Source organism: Saccostrea cucullata, unplaced genomic scaffold, assembly GCF_032062105.1.
Source record: "Saccostrea cucullata isolate Sc308-1 unplaced genomic scaffold, CSIRO_AGI_Scuc_v1 ctg494, whole genome shotgun sequence".
Classification (NCBI taxonomy): Eukaryota; Metazoa; Mollusca; class Bivalvia; order Ostreida; family Ostreidae; genus Saccostrea; species Saccostrea cuccullata.
In genome coordinates this window covers 238,851-256,345 of record NW_026936234.1, presented here as the reverse complement: position 1 = coordinate 256,345, position 17,495 = coordinate 238,851, and the positions used below count along the sequence as shown (strand labels likewise).

At 35.0% G+C, this 17,495-nt stretch overlaps 1 protein-coding gene across 1 annotated transcript; it reads left to right on the top strand.

Annotated features, from left to right (window-relative positions):
* Positions 1-106: 106 nt before the first annotated feature.
* LOC134245050 (BOS complex subunit ncln-like) lies at positions 107-17,465 on the top strand. Its single transcript, XM_062727302.1, has 15 exons — positions 107-382; positions 2,763-2,953; positions 3,925-4,069; positions 4,160-4,254; positions 4,547-4,630; positions 4,806-4,909; positions 4,995-5,083; positions 5,193-5,317; positions 5,862-6,052; positions 6,710-6,827; positions 7,499-7,662; positions 8,277-8,330; positions 16,535-16,613; positions 16,959-17,027; positions 17,284-17,465. The coding sequence occupies exons 1-14, from the start codon at positions 208-210 to the stop codon at positions 17,022-17,024; spliced, it is 1,680 nt and encodes a 559-aa protein (XP_062583286.1). The 5' UTR covers positions 107-207; the 3' UTR covers positions 17,025-17,027; positions 17,284-17,465.
* Positions 17,466-17,495: the final 30 nt, after the last annotated feature.

The following is a 17,495-nucleotide window of genomic DNA, read 5'->3' as shown; positions in this document are numbered from 1 at the left end:
ATAAATGTACCAAGAAATTATTTTCTTCTGAATAAAAGTAAATTATTCTTTTTTTAAGCGAGGAGTTTAATAATAAGTATTTATTTGAATCGGGTTTGACATTCACGTATACAAGAGCCACCACGCTCGATTTCCGATTTCACCTGAGCTGAGGGAGCACTTGTTGGAAGCTTTAATAGTAATCAGTGCAGTTATATCTCTCCAACCATGGTGCTCAGTGATGTTGGAGAGTTACTGGAGATGTTTAAGAATAGCTTTCCGCTCTCTTTCTTATTTTTCATTCCTATTTTCATAATTCTATCCCCGGTGAGTCCAGTTTCAGCAGCGCACGAATTCGCTGCCCTTCGAATGCAACAGTATGATCTACATGGAGTTAGCTATGGTAAGTCTTAGGGTTTTACAATTTGAATATATAAAACAGTTTCTTTTTTATTGGAACTAGGGACTGCATAACAATGCAGCAAATTTCTTGATTCGCACAGAAACAGGTTGGTACTAATCTTACAAATGGGACAGAAAATCCCAAACAATTAGCTCTTGGTCTTGATTCATATGTAACATTAAAGAAGAAAAATGTATGGCTGGACCAGAAATAAAACCGGAAACCCCTGCATCACTAGTCAGGTGCTCTACCGACTGAGCCACCAAGGCCAATATCCACCGCCTGAACCATTACATTCCTCTTTCCGAAGACTTAAAATAGTTCTTATTAGCCCTTGGCAGGACTTTCACCTGCAAGTCCTGGGGTGGTCAACGGCACCAACTCTGTAACAGGAAAGGAGGAAAATGCAACTAGACCAGGTTTGGAACCTGAGCCCCCTTAATCTCTAGTCAGGTGCTCTACCAACTGAGCTACGCAGGCCAGTATCCATGGCCTGTACGATTTCATTCCTCCCTCCTTAAATTGTCTTTGCCCTCTAAGACACAACCCTAGTATTTATTCCCTCAAGCAGGACTTTCACTGCAAGTGCGGTGTGATCATTGCACCAAATGTATGAGAGAGAAGAAAAATGCAGGGGACCAGACCAGGATTCAAAACCCAGCCATCTTAATCTCCAGTGTGGTGCTCTATCAACTAAGCTATCTGGCCACTAGAGATCGAAACAGTCTGACCTCCTTAAAAGTCTTCGGCTCTCCAAAGACACAAAGTTTTTTACACAATATTCTGATAAAAGATTTTTAAAATGTTTGTCTACTAAAAGAGCAGGATTGCTATTCAGCAACAACCCAATAAAGTGTGGATTCAAGTTTGATCAAATGATACCTTTTAGGATAATATTGTGGGACCAAAATTATTTGGGGATCAGTATTTCACATTAGAATATATAGAGGGAAAACCCCTTAAAAATCTAAAGAACAGTAGTAATTTGATAATTGAGGAGAGCAATGTGATCATTGTTTAATTTTTTGATAATTTTAACATAAACTTAATAGTGTTAAATCTAAAGCAAACTAGCATGGCGCGGCGCCATGCCCTTTTTTCCAGCGCCATGCCCTTATTTCCTAACCCAAAATCAATGAATATGCCCAGTTTAGGCAATATTCCTTTGCTGTTCTGTTTATTCAGTGCATGCTGATAATCCCTTTGTTTATATAACGACAGGAAATCACTTCACGCTTCAACGCACGCACACAGCCACCTGGCTAATTAACATGCCTCAGGCTGTCAGGGTAGAGGATTTAACTTGAGAGACTGTCATTTGATTGCATTGATTATGCAAGAATGAATTATGAGCCCAAGACCAAGTATAAATTAAGTTGTAAATTATTAACTAATTGAAATCAGGATCGTTTTTATTAAACTGAAAGTAGAATAAAACACATGTAGTTCAACTTGAAGTAAAAACGTATATTTTATCTGACTATAATACTTGCAGTGTACCAAAAAACTGAATGTAATGTGATAAAAAGGCTTAAACAAAAAACTAAGTTTAATAGTTTCTTTGATTGAACTGATAGATTTGACAAGCTGAGGGTTACTGTTTCTAATTAAAGCCACAGTTTTTTTAAAACAAATTATACATTGCATTAATTTTTTGGGGAGTAAGACCAGTTTTCACTTGATCCTGTTGGTAGAATAATTCAATATTTTCCAAGTAAAGAGAATGGTCTCTACATGTATTTTTCAGAATGCCCCTCCCCCTTTCCTGAAAAAAAGTATTTTCGTTTAATGTTTAAATATTGACTGTAAAAGTACACAAATAACACAGTCCAAGCAGGTAAAATATCATACCTCCAAACTTAAATAATTTTTGCAGATGTCTCAGCTAGAATAATACCATTACTTTACTACTTTTTTGATTAAAGAAATTAGATGTATTAAATGCCTTTTTTATATTCTTTTTGTTTCAATAATTGTCATGTCAGCCCAGGTGTGCTTATTGTGTTGGTATTTTAAGAAAAATGAATGGAATACAGATACATTACTTGTTTAAATAAATATTTAAAGTAATTAAACATGTTAAAGTATGTAAAAATTAATAGATAAATGTCTAATAATATAATTTTAAAAACATTAACATTTGTTTTAAAAGTGCCCTCGTGAGATCCTGTCGCGACGCAAAGTGCCCTTTTGATTCCTTGATTACCATGCCCTTTTTAGGGTCTAGATTTAACACTACTTAAGTACATGTATTGGACAATTTGAGTCAGACCTTGAACCAAAAGCAGATGGTTGCAGCTTTATATATTATTTATAAACTTAAATATCATGGTACCTTTTTGATTACAAAAAATTATAATGCAACTGTCTGTTTTCAAAGGCTGTAGAAGTTCTCCAGTGAACATGGAAGCTCGTCCAGTGGACTCTAAGATGATCACGAGGCGCTGTATTGTTGCCAGGCTACAGGAGGTGTCTATTTCCAAGTACAGGGACCTGATACAGGAGAATGCAGGGGCTCTACTGGTTCTGCTGCCTTCTAATCTCAGCTCTATCTCTAAAGAGGACAAACAGGTTTGCAAATGGTTCAGATACTGTAAATCACTTTTTATTCGCGAGAACTTTATTTTCGCGTAATTACGCAAGACAGTGTGCTCACAAAAATTTAATTCTCGCGTATAATAGCATTCCTTAAGATTATGTAGAGCAATAACCACAATTAGTGAAAATTTTGTCTTGCTTATCAAGAGACAATGACTATCTCGCGAAAATAAGGTGTCATGAAAATTTAGTGATCTATAGTAGAACAGTAACTTAGTTTTTATCAAGTCTATAGACTCTATGAAGTTAAATCGATCACACTACCACTACTACAACAGATATTCCAGTCGTATATTGTAAGATAATTTTTAGCACTAGATTATAATTTGTTATGACTTGTTATAAGATATCATTGAAATTTATGTTGCCTTTGAAAAAAGGGCATATAAATTTGTACCAGTCTTTCAGTGGGTTCGTTGGTGTGTAGACCAAGTAATATCCTTCATCAAACTTGGTACACTGGTACCCACTTAAAGAGTAGACGATCCATATAAAAAAACAGGGTACAATGTGGGGTGTGGAGAACAGTTCTTTGGATGAGACCATTTAAACCAAGTATTGTTATAAATGCTGGCATAAAAAAGATCCTTCAATGCTGAAAAAGCCTTGAATAGTCAATACTGAGTACAGTTTACGGGGCCATAAGACTGATTTGCTGAATTTTTATATCAGTCTCACTATTACAAAAATTTTTTTTTTAAAAGTGGAATAGTAAGACTCACATCAAATGTGAATTACTTTAATTTTATGTCCCCAGAGTCAGATCTATATTATTTTGCTGCCATGCACTGGCAAGGGTGGTGTCTCAATATAATAGATAATTCTGAAAGGAATTAATTACAAACCAGTAGAATAATAAATATAGACTCTAGGATTTGACAAATTTTATTAAATTCTTCAATCCATTCACCTGGAGTACAGACATTATTTCTGTAATTTTGCAGCACTTGCAGATTTTGGAGAGAGATCTGCTGACAGAGGAGACAACCATTCCTGTCTACTTCGCTCTGGAGACAGAGGAGTTGTCAGAGATTTATAAAGAAATCCACCGAGGGAATGCAGGAGATCAGGCCACAACTGCTGTAGAGGGTATGTATCTGGCCTTTAAGCCTCATTAACCACTACAGCTTCCTTATTGTTGTTTGTAACTTTCTAATTTTGAGTATCCTCTTGTCATAGCCCTGATGAGTGGAGCCACAGCTAATGGGTTCCAAATGGTTATAGCAGGGTCTCAAGCTAAGAGTTTGGGAGAATTTCAGATCACAAATATTCAGGTCAGTCCAGAATTTAAAAAAAAACTGAAATAATTTTAATCTTGTTGTTGACTAAGTCAAATGTTTTAAGCTTTTATTGTCAGTTCAATACTTATGTTTTTTTCTATCTATAAGAAGTGAATGTATGAAATGTTATTTGAATGAATCGTGTCAGAAATTGGGATATTATTTTAATAAACTGACTGTATCTGTCAAGGAAAAGATACACAACTTTTCCAGAATTAATTAAAAAAATCTTTTTTTTTCTCCCTAAAAGCCAGATTAATAAATCTTTGGATGTTTTATCTTTCAGGGTCACTTGTCAGGGTATGGTATTGAAGAACAACTCCCCACTGTGGCTGTGGTAGCTCACTATGATTCATTTGGAATTGCCCCAGTATGTCTTTTTTATTGCAGCTGTACTATAGGTCAAATTTATATCAATTTTCAGAAATACTTTACTCTAAAGTCATTATATACTCTGTAGGTATAAATATTTTCACTTTTCTCCTTTCATGTTGTGGTCACTCTTTGTTTTGTGTATGTTATGTGTTCTCACATTTTGTTCGTAGAGCCTTGCTCAGGGTGCTGATGCTAATGGTAGTGGAGTGATTGCACTGCTGGAATTAGCTCGCCTCTTCTCCAAACTCTACACCAACTCCAGGACACATGCCAAGTAAGTTTCACCAGAACAGGAAATTTCTCACTGTAATCTTAAATTTTGATGCTGATTCTGTTTAATTCTTTATTCTTTTTACTAGGTTTAACCTAGTCTTCTTGCTGTCAGGAGGAGGTAAATTTAACTATCAGGGAACAAAGAGGTGGATTGAGGACAATCTAGACTCACAGGGTGAGACTGTTAATAGAAATGCAGATGTTTTCACTGATTTAAAGATCCGTAATTAAGTTGCAATTTAAGAACTGCTATTAATTTTACACACATTTTATTGATATTTCAGACTCCAATTTACTGTCGGATGTGTCCTATGTCCTGTGTATAGACAGCATTGGTAAATCTGATGAACTTTATCTTCACGTCTCAAAACCCCCAAAGGAGGACTCACCAGGCAATCAGTTTCTACAGGTAAGCATCTCATCCTACATAAGCTTTACACACCCTCAAAATTGTACATGTACAGTTGAATCTGAAGGCTCCGTGTAATGTTGGAATTGTTTAAGGTTTACTTTTTTAGAATTTTAAAAGTTTTTCTTATTCAAATAAAAAATTGAATTTGAAAATCAGTCTTTGGAGATTGCTTGAGTTGTCAAATGGAAGTTGATGTAACACCTACTTTTATTTGTAGCGTTAATAACTGTCATGTTTTTAAAATGTAAAAATACACACCCATTATCTCATCCTACATAAGAAAGTGTAAATGTAAAAATTGGTTTAGGTTTACTATCAAAAGTCTTAACAGTAAATCAGTCTGTGGAGATTGCTTGAACACCTCAATGGAAAGAGCAACACCTTAGTTCTTCTTTCATGTATGAAAAATGAAAATATAAATGTAAAATTTAACACTCAAGTAATTTGACATAGCCATAGATAATTATTTGATGTAAAATTCTAAAGGAAATTACAAATTATAGAGAAAAATTTGTTAAATTTCTCCTTTTTAACTTTCCAGAATTTACAGAATGTTGTCAAGTCATTTTATCCTGATGTTAAATTTGATATGGTGCACAAGAAAATCAACCTCGCAGAAGATCTGTTGTCATGGGAACATGAGAGATTCAGTATCAAACGTCTGCCAGCATTTACTCTGTCTCACTTCCACTCACACAAAGACCCAGACAGAAGCACTATTCTGGATATAAGGTGTTTATACATAAGTAACTGTCATATATTATACAATTCAGTTTGTATGTTTTATAGTTGATGATCTATAGGTTTCTTTTGGAGTTGTCTTTCTTTGATGATTGGTATAAATGTTACTTACTTGAAAGGAATACTATAGATGCCTATCATACACAAGTTCTTAATATCGTTGTTGTCTTTCTAACCATACTCCTGCTGCTGGGTCTCACCACCATTTTGAAGATGATTAAGCAGGTTAAAATTATTGGAACTGCTTTATATTAACTTTAAGCCATACCAGAAACAAACTAGTATTTATGTTGCTTCTCTGAATATGCTCTACCAAACTGCTTCAGATGTTGGATATGACCTAAATGTTCAGGATGGGTGATAAGTTTCAAGTTTTAGATATATTTCCTTTTCCAAACAAGTAAATATACAACATGGATCAAACTTTAAAAAATACACATCTATTCACCTTGCTTAAGAATCTTTAAGTCTCATGTTTATATACCGGTATGTGTTATTGTTCATTGAAAGGTTCATGATGAACTTCCATGTAACTAATGGATCATGATAAAAATTCATTTAGTTTGATATTGTGTTAGGTGTAGATAAAATCTTTGAAAGGGAGCTTTGAATTCTTTGATTACCCATGTTAATATCTTTTTATTCTAGGGAAAATGTAGATAGAGGAAAGCTGAGCCGCAATATTGGAATCATTGCTGAAGCCCTAGCTAGATATGTTTACAATGTCAGTAGTCATGGTAACCTCCAACTCTTCTCTGAGGGCCTGGTAAGGAACCCAACAATACATATTTTACTTTTAGTAAATGAACAATATTGTTTGTCTCAGACTTTCTCATTTTCATTATATTTTACTAATATGGGAGTATAATTCATTTGCTAAATGTGTAGTACCTTATGTATTCTGTCTCCTTGTACAATCTGTTACTTGGAAGAGGGTTCAAATAGACCATCAGCTGTCTGAATAATAAATATTAAACACAAATATTGTATACTTATGTATACAGTTGTATAGCAAATGTAAAGAAGTACAGTGAAAAATTCATGGGGTTTAATCAATTCTGTTTTTTTTTTTCAATTGTATGAAGAGAATCATGAACTCATTCTCCACAAATTGTAAAATTTCATAGATGTAACAATTCCATACTTCTTCATTCAGGAAAAAAAAAATCCCAAGAATATTTTTTTTCCTGAAACAATGAAATTTTGGAACCGCCCTCCCCCCAAAATGAATTTATGGTAATCTTGTTGAGATTATTCAAAGTACTTTTCTTGCATTGACGAACAATCTTTATCATTTAAAGTAAATAAATAGTTTCTTGCATAATAGGTGTGAAAATGATTACATTTGCTGGAAAACTTAAGCAAAAAAAGGGGGGTTTTCTTATATAGAAATTTAGATGACCAATATTTTACAATATTTCTATAAACACTTTGTAGGGAGTACAGGAAGACTTGGTAGAGGCGTGGCTGGGGCAGCTGACTGGACAACCCCGGGCCACTCAGCTCCTCCCTAAAGGTCACAGTCTCCTTAGTAACCTAGAGGAGGCCATGAGTCGATACCTCAAAGACGTCAAACGCACAACATTCAAAGCTGACAAGAGGTGAGGCCTTAGTGTAGGCATGGTTTACTGTAAGATATTTACCATCATGTCAAATACACATCGGCATGGTGTTAATAGCTATTATTTAGAGTGAACTATTTATGCTGAATCTCTTCTCAGTGCTACCTGCTTTCAAAAGTTTATTGGTTACCTGAGATATGATAAATGTTATTTACATTCAAATTAAAATTCCACAGTTGGTAACACAACGTGACGTAATAATAGGCACCGTATGAGAGAGATGAAGGATTTTAAACATGAATAACCTCATGTTTTTATAGTAGATTTTTAACTTTTTCTGTTATTTAAATGTGAAGTCAGGAAAAATATTGGTTATTGTTTTTAAACACATTTGACTTAATATGTAATTTACAGAAAAGTCCTTACTTTACATAAAGTAATAAAACAAATAGAAAGATTTTGTTATAAATTTTGGTTACCCAAACTTATCAGAAATATGGCTTTTAAAAGCCTACATTTGTCTAATGAAAACTGAAAATTTATTATTTCTTTTAATTATTGCTTACTTTGGGACAGAAAACTCAGGATCTTAAGTTGAGTAGGAAAATACATGCTTTGTTTGCTGTTGTTAATTTTGTAATCTGTGCTTTCAGAGATCCTGAGTTTTTGTTCTATGATGGTGCCCAGTACACAATGAGTTCATATAAGTAAGCTATACCTATACAGTAATCTTGATTAGATTTTCATTTAATTACATGCTAATGCTTATAACCAGTTTCTGAAATGAAATTAACCAGAAATTTTGTCAAGTCAATAGTCCTTTTAAGTCTACAATATTTTAAAGTTAGCAGTATGATTGTTTTCAGGGCATATATATCAAAGATATTTCAATAATATACTAACACGCAAAAGAAACGCAACAAGCAGTAATCTACAAATGTTTGAATTTTTATGCCCCCCCTTCGAAGAAGCGAGGGCATATTGCTTTGCTGCTGTCTGTCGGTCTGTCTGTTGGTCTGTCGGTCCACTTAGTTTCCGTTCATTTTCTTCGCAACCGTTGCATATACTGAAATCAAATTTGGTACACAGATATATCACTTGAATATCTAGGCCAAGTTCTGTTTTGGGTAAGATCGCACTATTTTTGACAGAGTTATGCCCCTTGGACTTGGAAAAATTTCAATTATTTGCAGTTTCCACTCACTTTCTTTGCAACCGTTGCACATACTGAAATGAAATTTGGTATACAGATCTATCACATTAATATCTAAGTCAAGTTCTATTTTGGTTACCATTGCACCATTTTTGACAGAGTTATTCCCCTTGGAGTTGATAAAAATATTAAATGTTTATCTTTTTACTTTACTAAGTAACACATGGCTGTTAAAACACCCCCCTCCCAGCCATTCAAGTAAATGTCCAAGACTGCCCTAAACAACAATTCCAGCTTAATTTCTACGATACAATAGGTTCATTGATATCGAGATCTGAGCGAAGGAATTATTCTTTGCCATTTTTAAATGCCCGTTTTTCAGATGATTAGGACGAATTTTCTCTAACTTAGAGCAGTGTAGCCACCCCTGGACTTCCGGTACAAGGACTGTCCTTACTGAATATGATACTGAAGTCCCTTTTGAGGCGTATTGTCGTGAATTTTTGCATCAGCAACTCTCTATCACCTTTACATTGAAATTTTCCAGCTAGAGCATTGGAAATGCGTACTTAAGCCATTTTCTAGAAGCCTTAGCATTGTTACGGGAAACGAAAGGAGAGTTTATTTTTTGAGTTGGCTCGCGTAGCGAGCTACTCCCTGTCGACATAGCCGTTTCAGAGCTGTAAATTTTTTCTTGCATTCATCAAGGTGATCCATACGCCAAATATAATAGTTCTAGCAAAAAATGCTTTGGTTTGAGTGATTGAATAAACTTAAGAGGTAAAAACTGTATAAAATTTCATACTGTAACATTATTTATGCCTTCATGCTTTTAAAGAAATTTTTGATTAAATACCTGTACGATGTACAATTACTGCGTATGAATATATGTTCAAGCATGTTAGGTGGATCTAATCTTCCCATCTGAAGTTTATTTATAATTGACCTAGAATACTCCCTTACACAAACACCTGCTGCTCTCATTAGCTGCAGCTAGTTGTTGTTGAAAATCTATTTTTAGAATCCAGATTTGCTGTGGGAATCTTTAACCTAATTATTCCATAACACTGACCACTTCAGCTAGTGTGCTTAAATTCGTTATAGATAATAATAATATGGAAGCCCATTAGTGCCAACCTGTATATATAAAGGAAAAGCAATATACACTTTATTTATGAACCGAACATGGATCAGACATATAATATTCAATCTCTTAAGATGCAAAATAAACTGAATATATTAGGGTATGGTGCCCAGATGTATGAAAATGCTCAATTGACTCGAGCGAGTCAACTCGCAGGCCTTTCAGGCCTTTGATTTGAAATATTGCTGCATTACTTATGTTGAACAGATAAAACCCTTAAAACTCCAGAATATTGCCAAATGTTTTGTTAAACATGCAATTTTTGATTTTTGTTAAGCAGACTCAAACTTGACTTCCGGTGTAGCATAATATTTTGATACCGCGATATATTGAACCCGGGTTCAATTTATCGCATAATATTTTGAACCCGGGTTCACTTTTTCACTGCGATATATTGAACCCCCTTATAAAATATTGAACCCCTACCTTTTTCATTGAAGAAGGAGGGGGTTCAAAATATTATGGCCATAATATATTGAACCCCCATGTCTTTTTAAGTTAAGAGGGAGGGGGTTCAAAATATTACGGCCATAAAATATTGAACCCCCATGTCCTTTTAAGATCGGAGGGAGGGGGGTTCAAAATATTATGGCCATAAAATATTGAACCCCCATGTCCTTTTAAGATCGGAGGGAGGGGGGTTCAAAATATTATGGCCATAAAATATCGAGTCCCCCTGTCCTTTTAATTTTACAGGAAGGGGGGTAAAAATATTATGGCCATAAAATATCGAGTCCCCTGCCCTATCAATTTGTCAAGGAGGGGGTTCAAAATATTATGGCCATAAAATATTGAACCCCCATGTCCTTTTCAGTTAAGAGGGAGGGGGTTCAAGATATTATGGCCATAAAATATTGAGTCCCCCTGTCCTTTCAATTTTACAGGGAGGGGGGTTCAAAATATTATGACCATAAAATATTGAACCCCCATGTCCTTTAAAGTTAAGAGGGAGGGGGTTCAAAATATTATAGCCATAAAATATTGAACCCCCATGTCCTTTTAAGATCAGAGGGAGGGGGGTTCAAAATATTATGGCCATAAAATATTGAACCCCCATGTCCTTTTAAGTTAGAAGGGAGGGGGGTTCAAATTATTATGGCCATAAAATATCGAGTCCCCCTGTCCTTTTAATTTTACAGGGAGGGGGGTTCAAAATATTATGGCCATAATATAACGAGTCCTCTGCCCTATTAATTTATCAAGGAGGGGGTTCAAAATATTATGGCCATAAAATATTGAACCCCCATGTCCTTTTAAGTTAAGAGAGAGGGGGTTCAAGATATTATGACCATAAAATATTGAGTCCCCCTGTCCTGGACTCTTAATTTTACAGGGAGGGGGGTTCAAAATATTATGGCCATAAAATATTGAACCCCCATGTCCTTTTAAGTTAAGAGGCAGGGGGGTTCAAAATATTATGGCCATAAAATATTGAACCCCAATGTCCTTTTAAGATTGGAGGGAGGGGGTTCAAAATATTAAGGCCATAAAATATTGAACCCATGTCCTTTTAAGTTAAGAGGGAGGGGGGGGGTCAAGATATTATGGCCATAAAATATCGAGTCCCCTTGTCCTTTTAATTTTACAGGGAGGGGGGGTCAAAATATTATGGCCATAAAATATCGAGTCCCCTGCCCTATTAATTTATGAAGGAGGGGGTTCAAAATATTATGGCCATAAAATATTGAACCCCCTTGTCCTTTTAAGTTAGGAGGGAGGGGGGTTCAAGATATTATGGCCATAAAATATTGAGTCCCCTGCCCATTTAATTCAAGAGGGAGGGGGTTCAAAATATTATAGCCATAAAATATCGAGTCCCCATGCCCTATTAATTTATCAAGAAGGGGCTTCAAAATATTATGGCCATAAAATATTGAGTCCCCTTCCTTTTAAGTTAGGAGGGAGGGGGTTCAAAATATTATGGCCATAAAATATTGAACCCCCCTGTCCTTTTAAGTTAAGAGGGAGGGGGGGTCAAGATATTATGGCCATAAAATTTGAGTCCCCTGCCCATTTAAGTTAAGAGGGAGGGACTTCAATATTATGGCCATAAAAAATTGAACCCCCATGTCATTTTAAGAGGGAGGGGGTTCAAAATATTATGGCCATAAAATATTGACCCCCTGTCCTTTTTAGTTTAATGGAAGGGGTTCAAGATATTATGGCCATAAAATATCGAGTCCCCTGCCAATTTAATTTAAGAGAGAGGGGGTTCAAAATATTATAGCCTTAAAATATCGAGTCCCCCTGCCCTATTAATTTTTCAAGGAGGGGGGTTCAAAATATTTTGGCCATAAAATATCGAGTCCCCTTCCTTTTAAGTTAAGAGGGAGGGGTTTCAAAATATTATGGCCATAAATTATCGAGTCCCTTGCCCTATTAATTTTTCAAGGAGGGGGGTTCAAAATATTATGGCCATAAAATATCGAGTCCCCTGTCCTTTTAAGTTAAGAGGGAGGGGGTTCAAAATATTATGGCCATAAAATATTGAACCTCCATGTCCTTTTAAGTTAGGAGGGAGGGGGGTTCAAAATATCCATAAAATATTGAGTCCCCCTGCCCTATTAATTTATCAAGGACTAGGGAGTTCAAAATACTATGGCCATAAAATTTTAAACCCCCTTGTCCTTTCAAGTTAGGAGGGAAGGGTTCAAAATCATATATATGTATTCTGTGACCTTTCATTTGATACCAATAACCTTGACCTTGTGACCTTGATGTTGAAGATTTTTGTACTCATGAAAAAAATTTAACCTGGCCATAACATATGATGATAGGGCTTTCATATTTCACAAAATTGTATTTCCAGTTAGGCGACCTTATTTTGGGTACCAATATATATATTGTACTCAGTTTTGACAATAAGTCAAGGGTACTATATCCCCAACATAGACCCAAAATATGTGTAATAAAACATGTAGTAAACTAGGGTATTCCTGACATTTGTCTACAAATAGCATATTTTAGACTGTTAGACCTTGGTCTGTAAAAAGGCTATACCGGAGGTCAGGAAGAAGATTAAAGATGAAAACTTTATCCGGACTGTAAAGAACATGATTGAGAGTGACCAATTTCACACCATATCTCACAAATACCTGCAGTTTTGGGTTTTTAAAACAGAAGAATTAATGCTTTACTTGTTTGATAGATTTTAAGGTTGACAAGAAATTGTGTATGGATGTTGAGTAGATAAGGTAACACAAACTGTTCATGAACTCTTGGAAAAATGTTGAGAAAAAGAAAGCTCATATTATTTTATCATGCCCAAGACATCTAAGATTTTTCTGCTCTGTGACTGAATGATATGTCCTAATAAATCACCAAAAATTGATATCAATTTACAACATTTTGAAATGAAATTTTGAAGTTCATATGAATAAAGCTTCTTTCATATTATTTGTAACTTTTTGCCTGATTATGTTGTCAAATATATTTTTATGCCCCGCCATGAATGTGGCTGGGGCATATAGTGTTTGTCATGTCCGTCTTCCGTCCTTCCGTCACACTTTGCATTTAGCTCTGTTCAAAGCTTAGTTTCAAAGAAACTATCCAAGATATTTTCATCAAACTTCATATGAGGATAGATATTGATGAGAGCTATGCAACTGCATCAACATTTTTTGACCTTGACCTTTCCTTTGACCTTGACCTCACTTTTTTAAAATTAGTGTTTAGCTCAGTTTTAAACATACCATTCAAGATGGCGTTGTCAAACGTCACCTGTTGATACATACTGATGAGAGCTATTCAACTGCATCAACAGTTTTGTCCTTGACCTTTCCTTTGACCTTGACCTCACTTATCTTTAATAAGTGTTTCGCTTAGTTTTGAAGATACCATGCAAGATATTTTTATCAAACTTCATATGCTGTTACATATTGATGAGAGCAACTCAACTGCATCAAAATTTTTGACCTTGACCTTTCCTTTTACCTTTGACCTCAAGTTTCCCAAATCAGTGTTAAACTTCATATGCTGATACATACTGATGTAAGCAATTCAACTGCATCAACAATTTTCACCTAAACGTTTTATTTGACCTTGACCTTACTTTTATCAAATTGTGTTTAAGGCAGTTTAAATTAAAGACATCATTCTAGATATTTTTTTTTCAGACTTCATATGTTGATACATATTGATGAGAGATATGCAACTGCATCAACATTTTCGACCTTGATCTTTCCTTTGACCTTTAGCTCACATTTCCCAAATCAGTGTTAAACTTCATATGCTGATACATACTGATGTAAGCAATTCAACTGCATCAACAATTTTCACCTTGACCTTTTATTTGACCTTGACCTTACTTTAATCAAATTGTGTTTAAGTCAGTTTTAAAGAAACCATTTATAATATTTTTTCAGCTGCAGAGTTTTTGAAATTTAAAAAATTTCACTGGTCAAGTGGACCAGTGATTTAGTGAATTTCACTGGTCCATCAACAAACCAAATTCAAAACAAAAACAATTGTTTTAAATCCAGTTAGGCCTTTAAAAAATTGAAGGGTCAAATATCCTCGGACTGAATTAACCAGGTGTGATATTTACAGTAGATACCCAACATGGCTGCCTACCACAAATACGAAGTTCAAAATGTGGGGGAAATGTATAATGTAACAAAAATGATTATATTAAAACTTTATATTTAAGGTAAATGATGATTAGCAATTCGGTTGACATATGTTGCACCCCAAATAAAGCTACAATTAACATTTCTGTACAAACTGAATCAGCTGATTGATCGAAAATACACAGATAATGAGATATGGCAGAAAAAAAATCATGACTAACTGTCGTAAAAGCCCTTGAGTTTATTCTTTCATACACACAGATTCAATCCTTCAGACAATCTTACAACTAAACTTAAAATTTAGAGGTTAAGAGGTTAAAATTCCGGGAAGATCCAATTTTTTTACCGGTCCCTCGGACCGATTACATAAAGAAAATTAGTGGACTTTTAAAATATTTACCAGTTTTGCCAGTGGGACCGCTGGATTTCAAAAACTCTGCAGCTTCATATGCTGATACTAACTGATGAGAGATATGCAACTGAATCAATAGTTTTTGACCTTGGCATTTCCCTTGACCTTGACCTCACATTTCCCAAATCAGTGTTAAACTTCATATGCTGATACATACTAATGTAAGCACTTCAACTGCATCAACAATTTTCACCTTGACCTTTTATTTGACCTTGACCTTACTTTTATCAAATTGTGTTTAAGTCAGTTTTAAAGAACCCATTTATAATATTTTTTTTCAATTTCATACGCTGATACTAACTGATGAGAGCTTTTTAACTGAATCAATAGTTTTTGAATTTTGAACTTGGCATTTCCTTTGACCTTGACCTCACGTTAATGAAATTAGTGTCAAACTTCATATGTTGATACATACTAATGTAAGCAATTTAACTGCATCACTTTTAAAGATATTCTGATCAAATTTCATACACTAATACAAATTTTCATGTTGCTTTACTAATATACCCTCGGCGGGGCATTCATGTCCTATGGACATGTTTCTATTTTTCTGTGCAAGATGTCAGCGTAATTTTCGAACAGCCCTCAAACATAACTAAACTAAAAGCACTTTCTAAATTTAAGGTATTCAATGTATAATCGCCATATAATTGCATAATCAAAATAAATAAATTGTCTGAAATTTTAAATCAGACCACCTTAAAATTATTGTTGGTTGCATACTTCCAACTATCTGACTAAAAATGGTCCGCCTCAACACTACTTCTTTTATATTCAAGGACACGACATTCTTTCTGTCAAAGGACAGGGGACTCAATATTTTATGGCCATAATATTTTGAACCCCCTCCCTCATAAATTAAATTGGCAGGGGGACTCAATATTTTATGGCCATAATATTTTGAACCCCCCTCCCTCTTAAATTAAAAAAGGCGGGGGGACTCAATATTTTATGGCCATAATATTTTGAACTCCCCACCTTGTAAAATAAGAAGGACAGGGGGACTCGATATTTTATGGCCATAATATTCTGAACCCCCTCCCTCATAAATTAATAGGGCAGGGGGACTCAATATTTTATGGCCATAATATTTTGAACCCCCTCCCTCATAAATTAAAAGGGCAGGGGGACTCAATATTTTATGGCCATAATATTTTGAACCCCCCTCCCTCTTAAATTAAAAAAGGCGTGGGGACTTGATATTTTATGGCCATAATATTCTGAACCCCCTCCCTCATAAATTAATAGGGCAGGGGGACTCAATATTTTATGGCCATAATATTTTGAACCCCCCTCCCTGTAAAATTAAAAGGGCAGGGGGACTCAATATTTTATGGCCATAATATTTTGAACCCTGGGTTCAATATTTTATAGGGGGGTTCAATATTTCGCAGCGATATTTTGAACCCGGGTTCAAAATATCGCGGGGTTCAATATATTATATGACACCGGTTATGGTATGAAAATCGTTCAACCGTTAAATTACCGGTGTTTACCAAAGTGAAGATATCCATAATTTTAAGATACAATTTTTTTTACTTAGCATAATTATTTCCCCCTAAAGAGGGATGTTGCGTTTCTTTTGCGTGTCAGTACAGAATGCTGGTTTGAAATCAGACCTTTTTTAATTCCAGTGTAAAACCTGCCATATTTGACCTGTTCCTCGCTGTAGCTATAGTGGCCTACCTGGCTCTCGTTTACCTGGCTGTACAGGTATGTACATCGTACACTGACATTACTCATATCATAACTTTATGAACTCTTTAAATTGGAAGACCAATTAAATTTTATCACAGTAAAACATACTTACAGCTTTTATGCTAATAATGAATTCATATAGGCATAGGGATTTTCCTTTCCCTTAGTGTCAAATGTATACAATGTATATTGAATATGTTTACATCATAGAAAGCAAAATTATCTACATCTGGCATTTCACTATGTTATATTTTACTGTATGTAGCATTAAATTTGTAAATCTTAATTCCCTGCACTTTGACCATGAAAGTTTGGAATGTTATTGCATGTATATTGTTTTTATTTAATTATTTTTTTTAGAATTTCCACCTCTTCTACATTGCTATGCAGAAACTTTCAAGTCCCAAAAAGGTCAAAGTGCAATAAATGGTAAGTAAGAGCAAGAAATACCAGAAGTTTGTAGCATTACCAGGATTGTCCCTAAGACCCAGGGGCTGGGGAATATCCTTACCTATAATGATGTAATCCCCCGGTTAACGTGGTATTCCTCCTAAACTCCCCGGTAGGGAGGTGGAACCCCAGATCCCCTTCTACTCTTTAAATGTCTGCTTCTATTTCTATTCTCAGGGACAACCCTGATCTTAATTTGTTGAGTGAGTATTAAGCTAGAGTTATTTCCCTGTAGGTTGTCGTGCTTGTTGAAATCGTGATCTCCGGCGCTATATAGTGTCACCTCCTCAGTGTAACAAACTACATGCAGAGACTGGTAGCTAGTATTTGTGATATGTAAGATGAACAATCCAAAGACTATTTTTCTACTCATTGATGAATTTTTTGTACTCCTTAAATAAAAATTTTACAATTTAATCTCTTTTCTTTTTGTTTTGTTCCTGAACA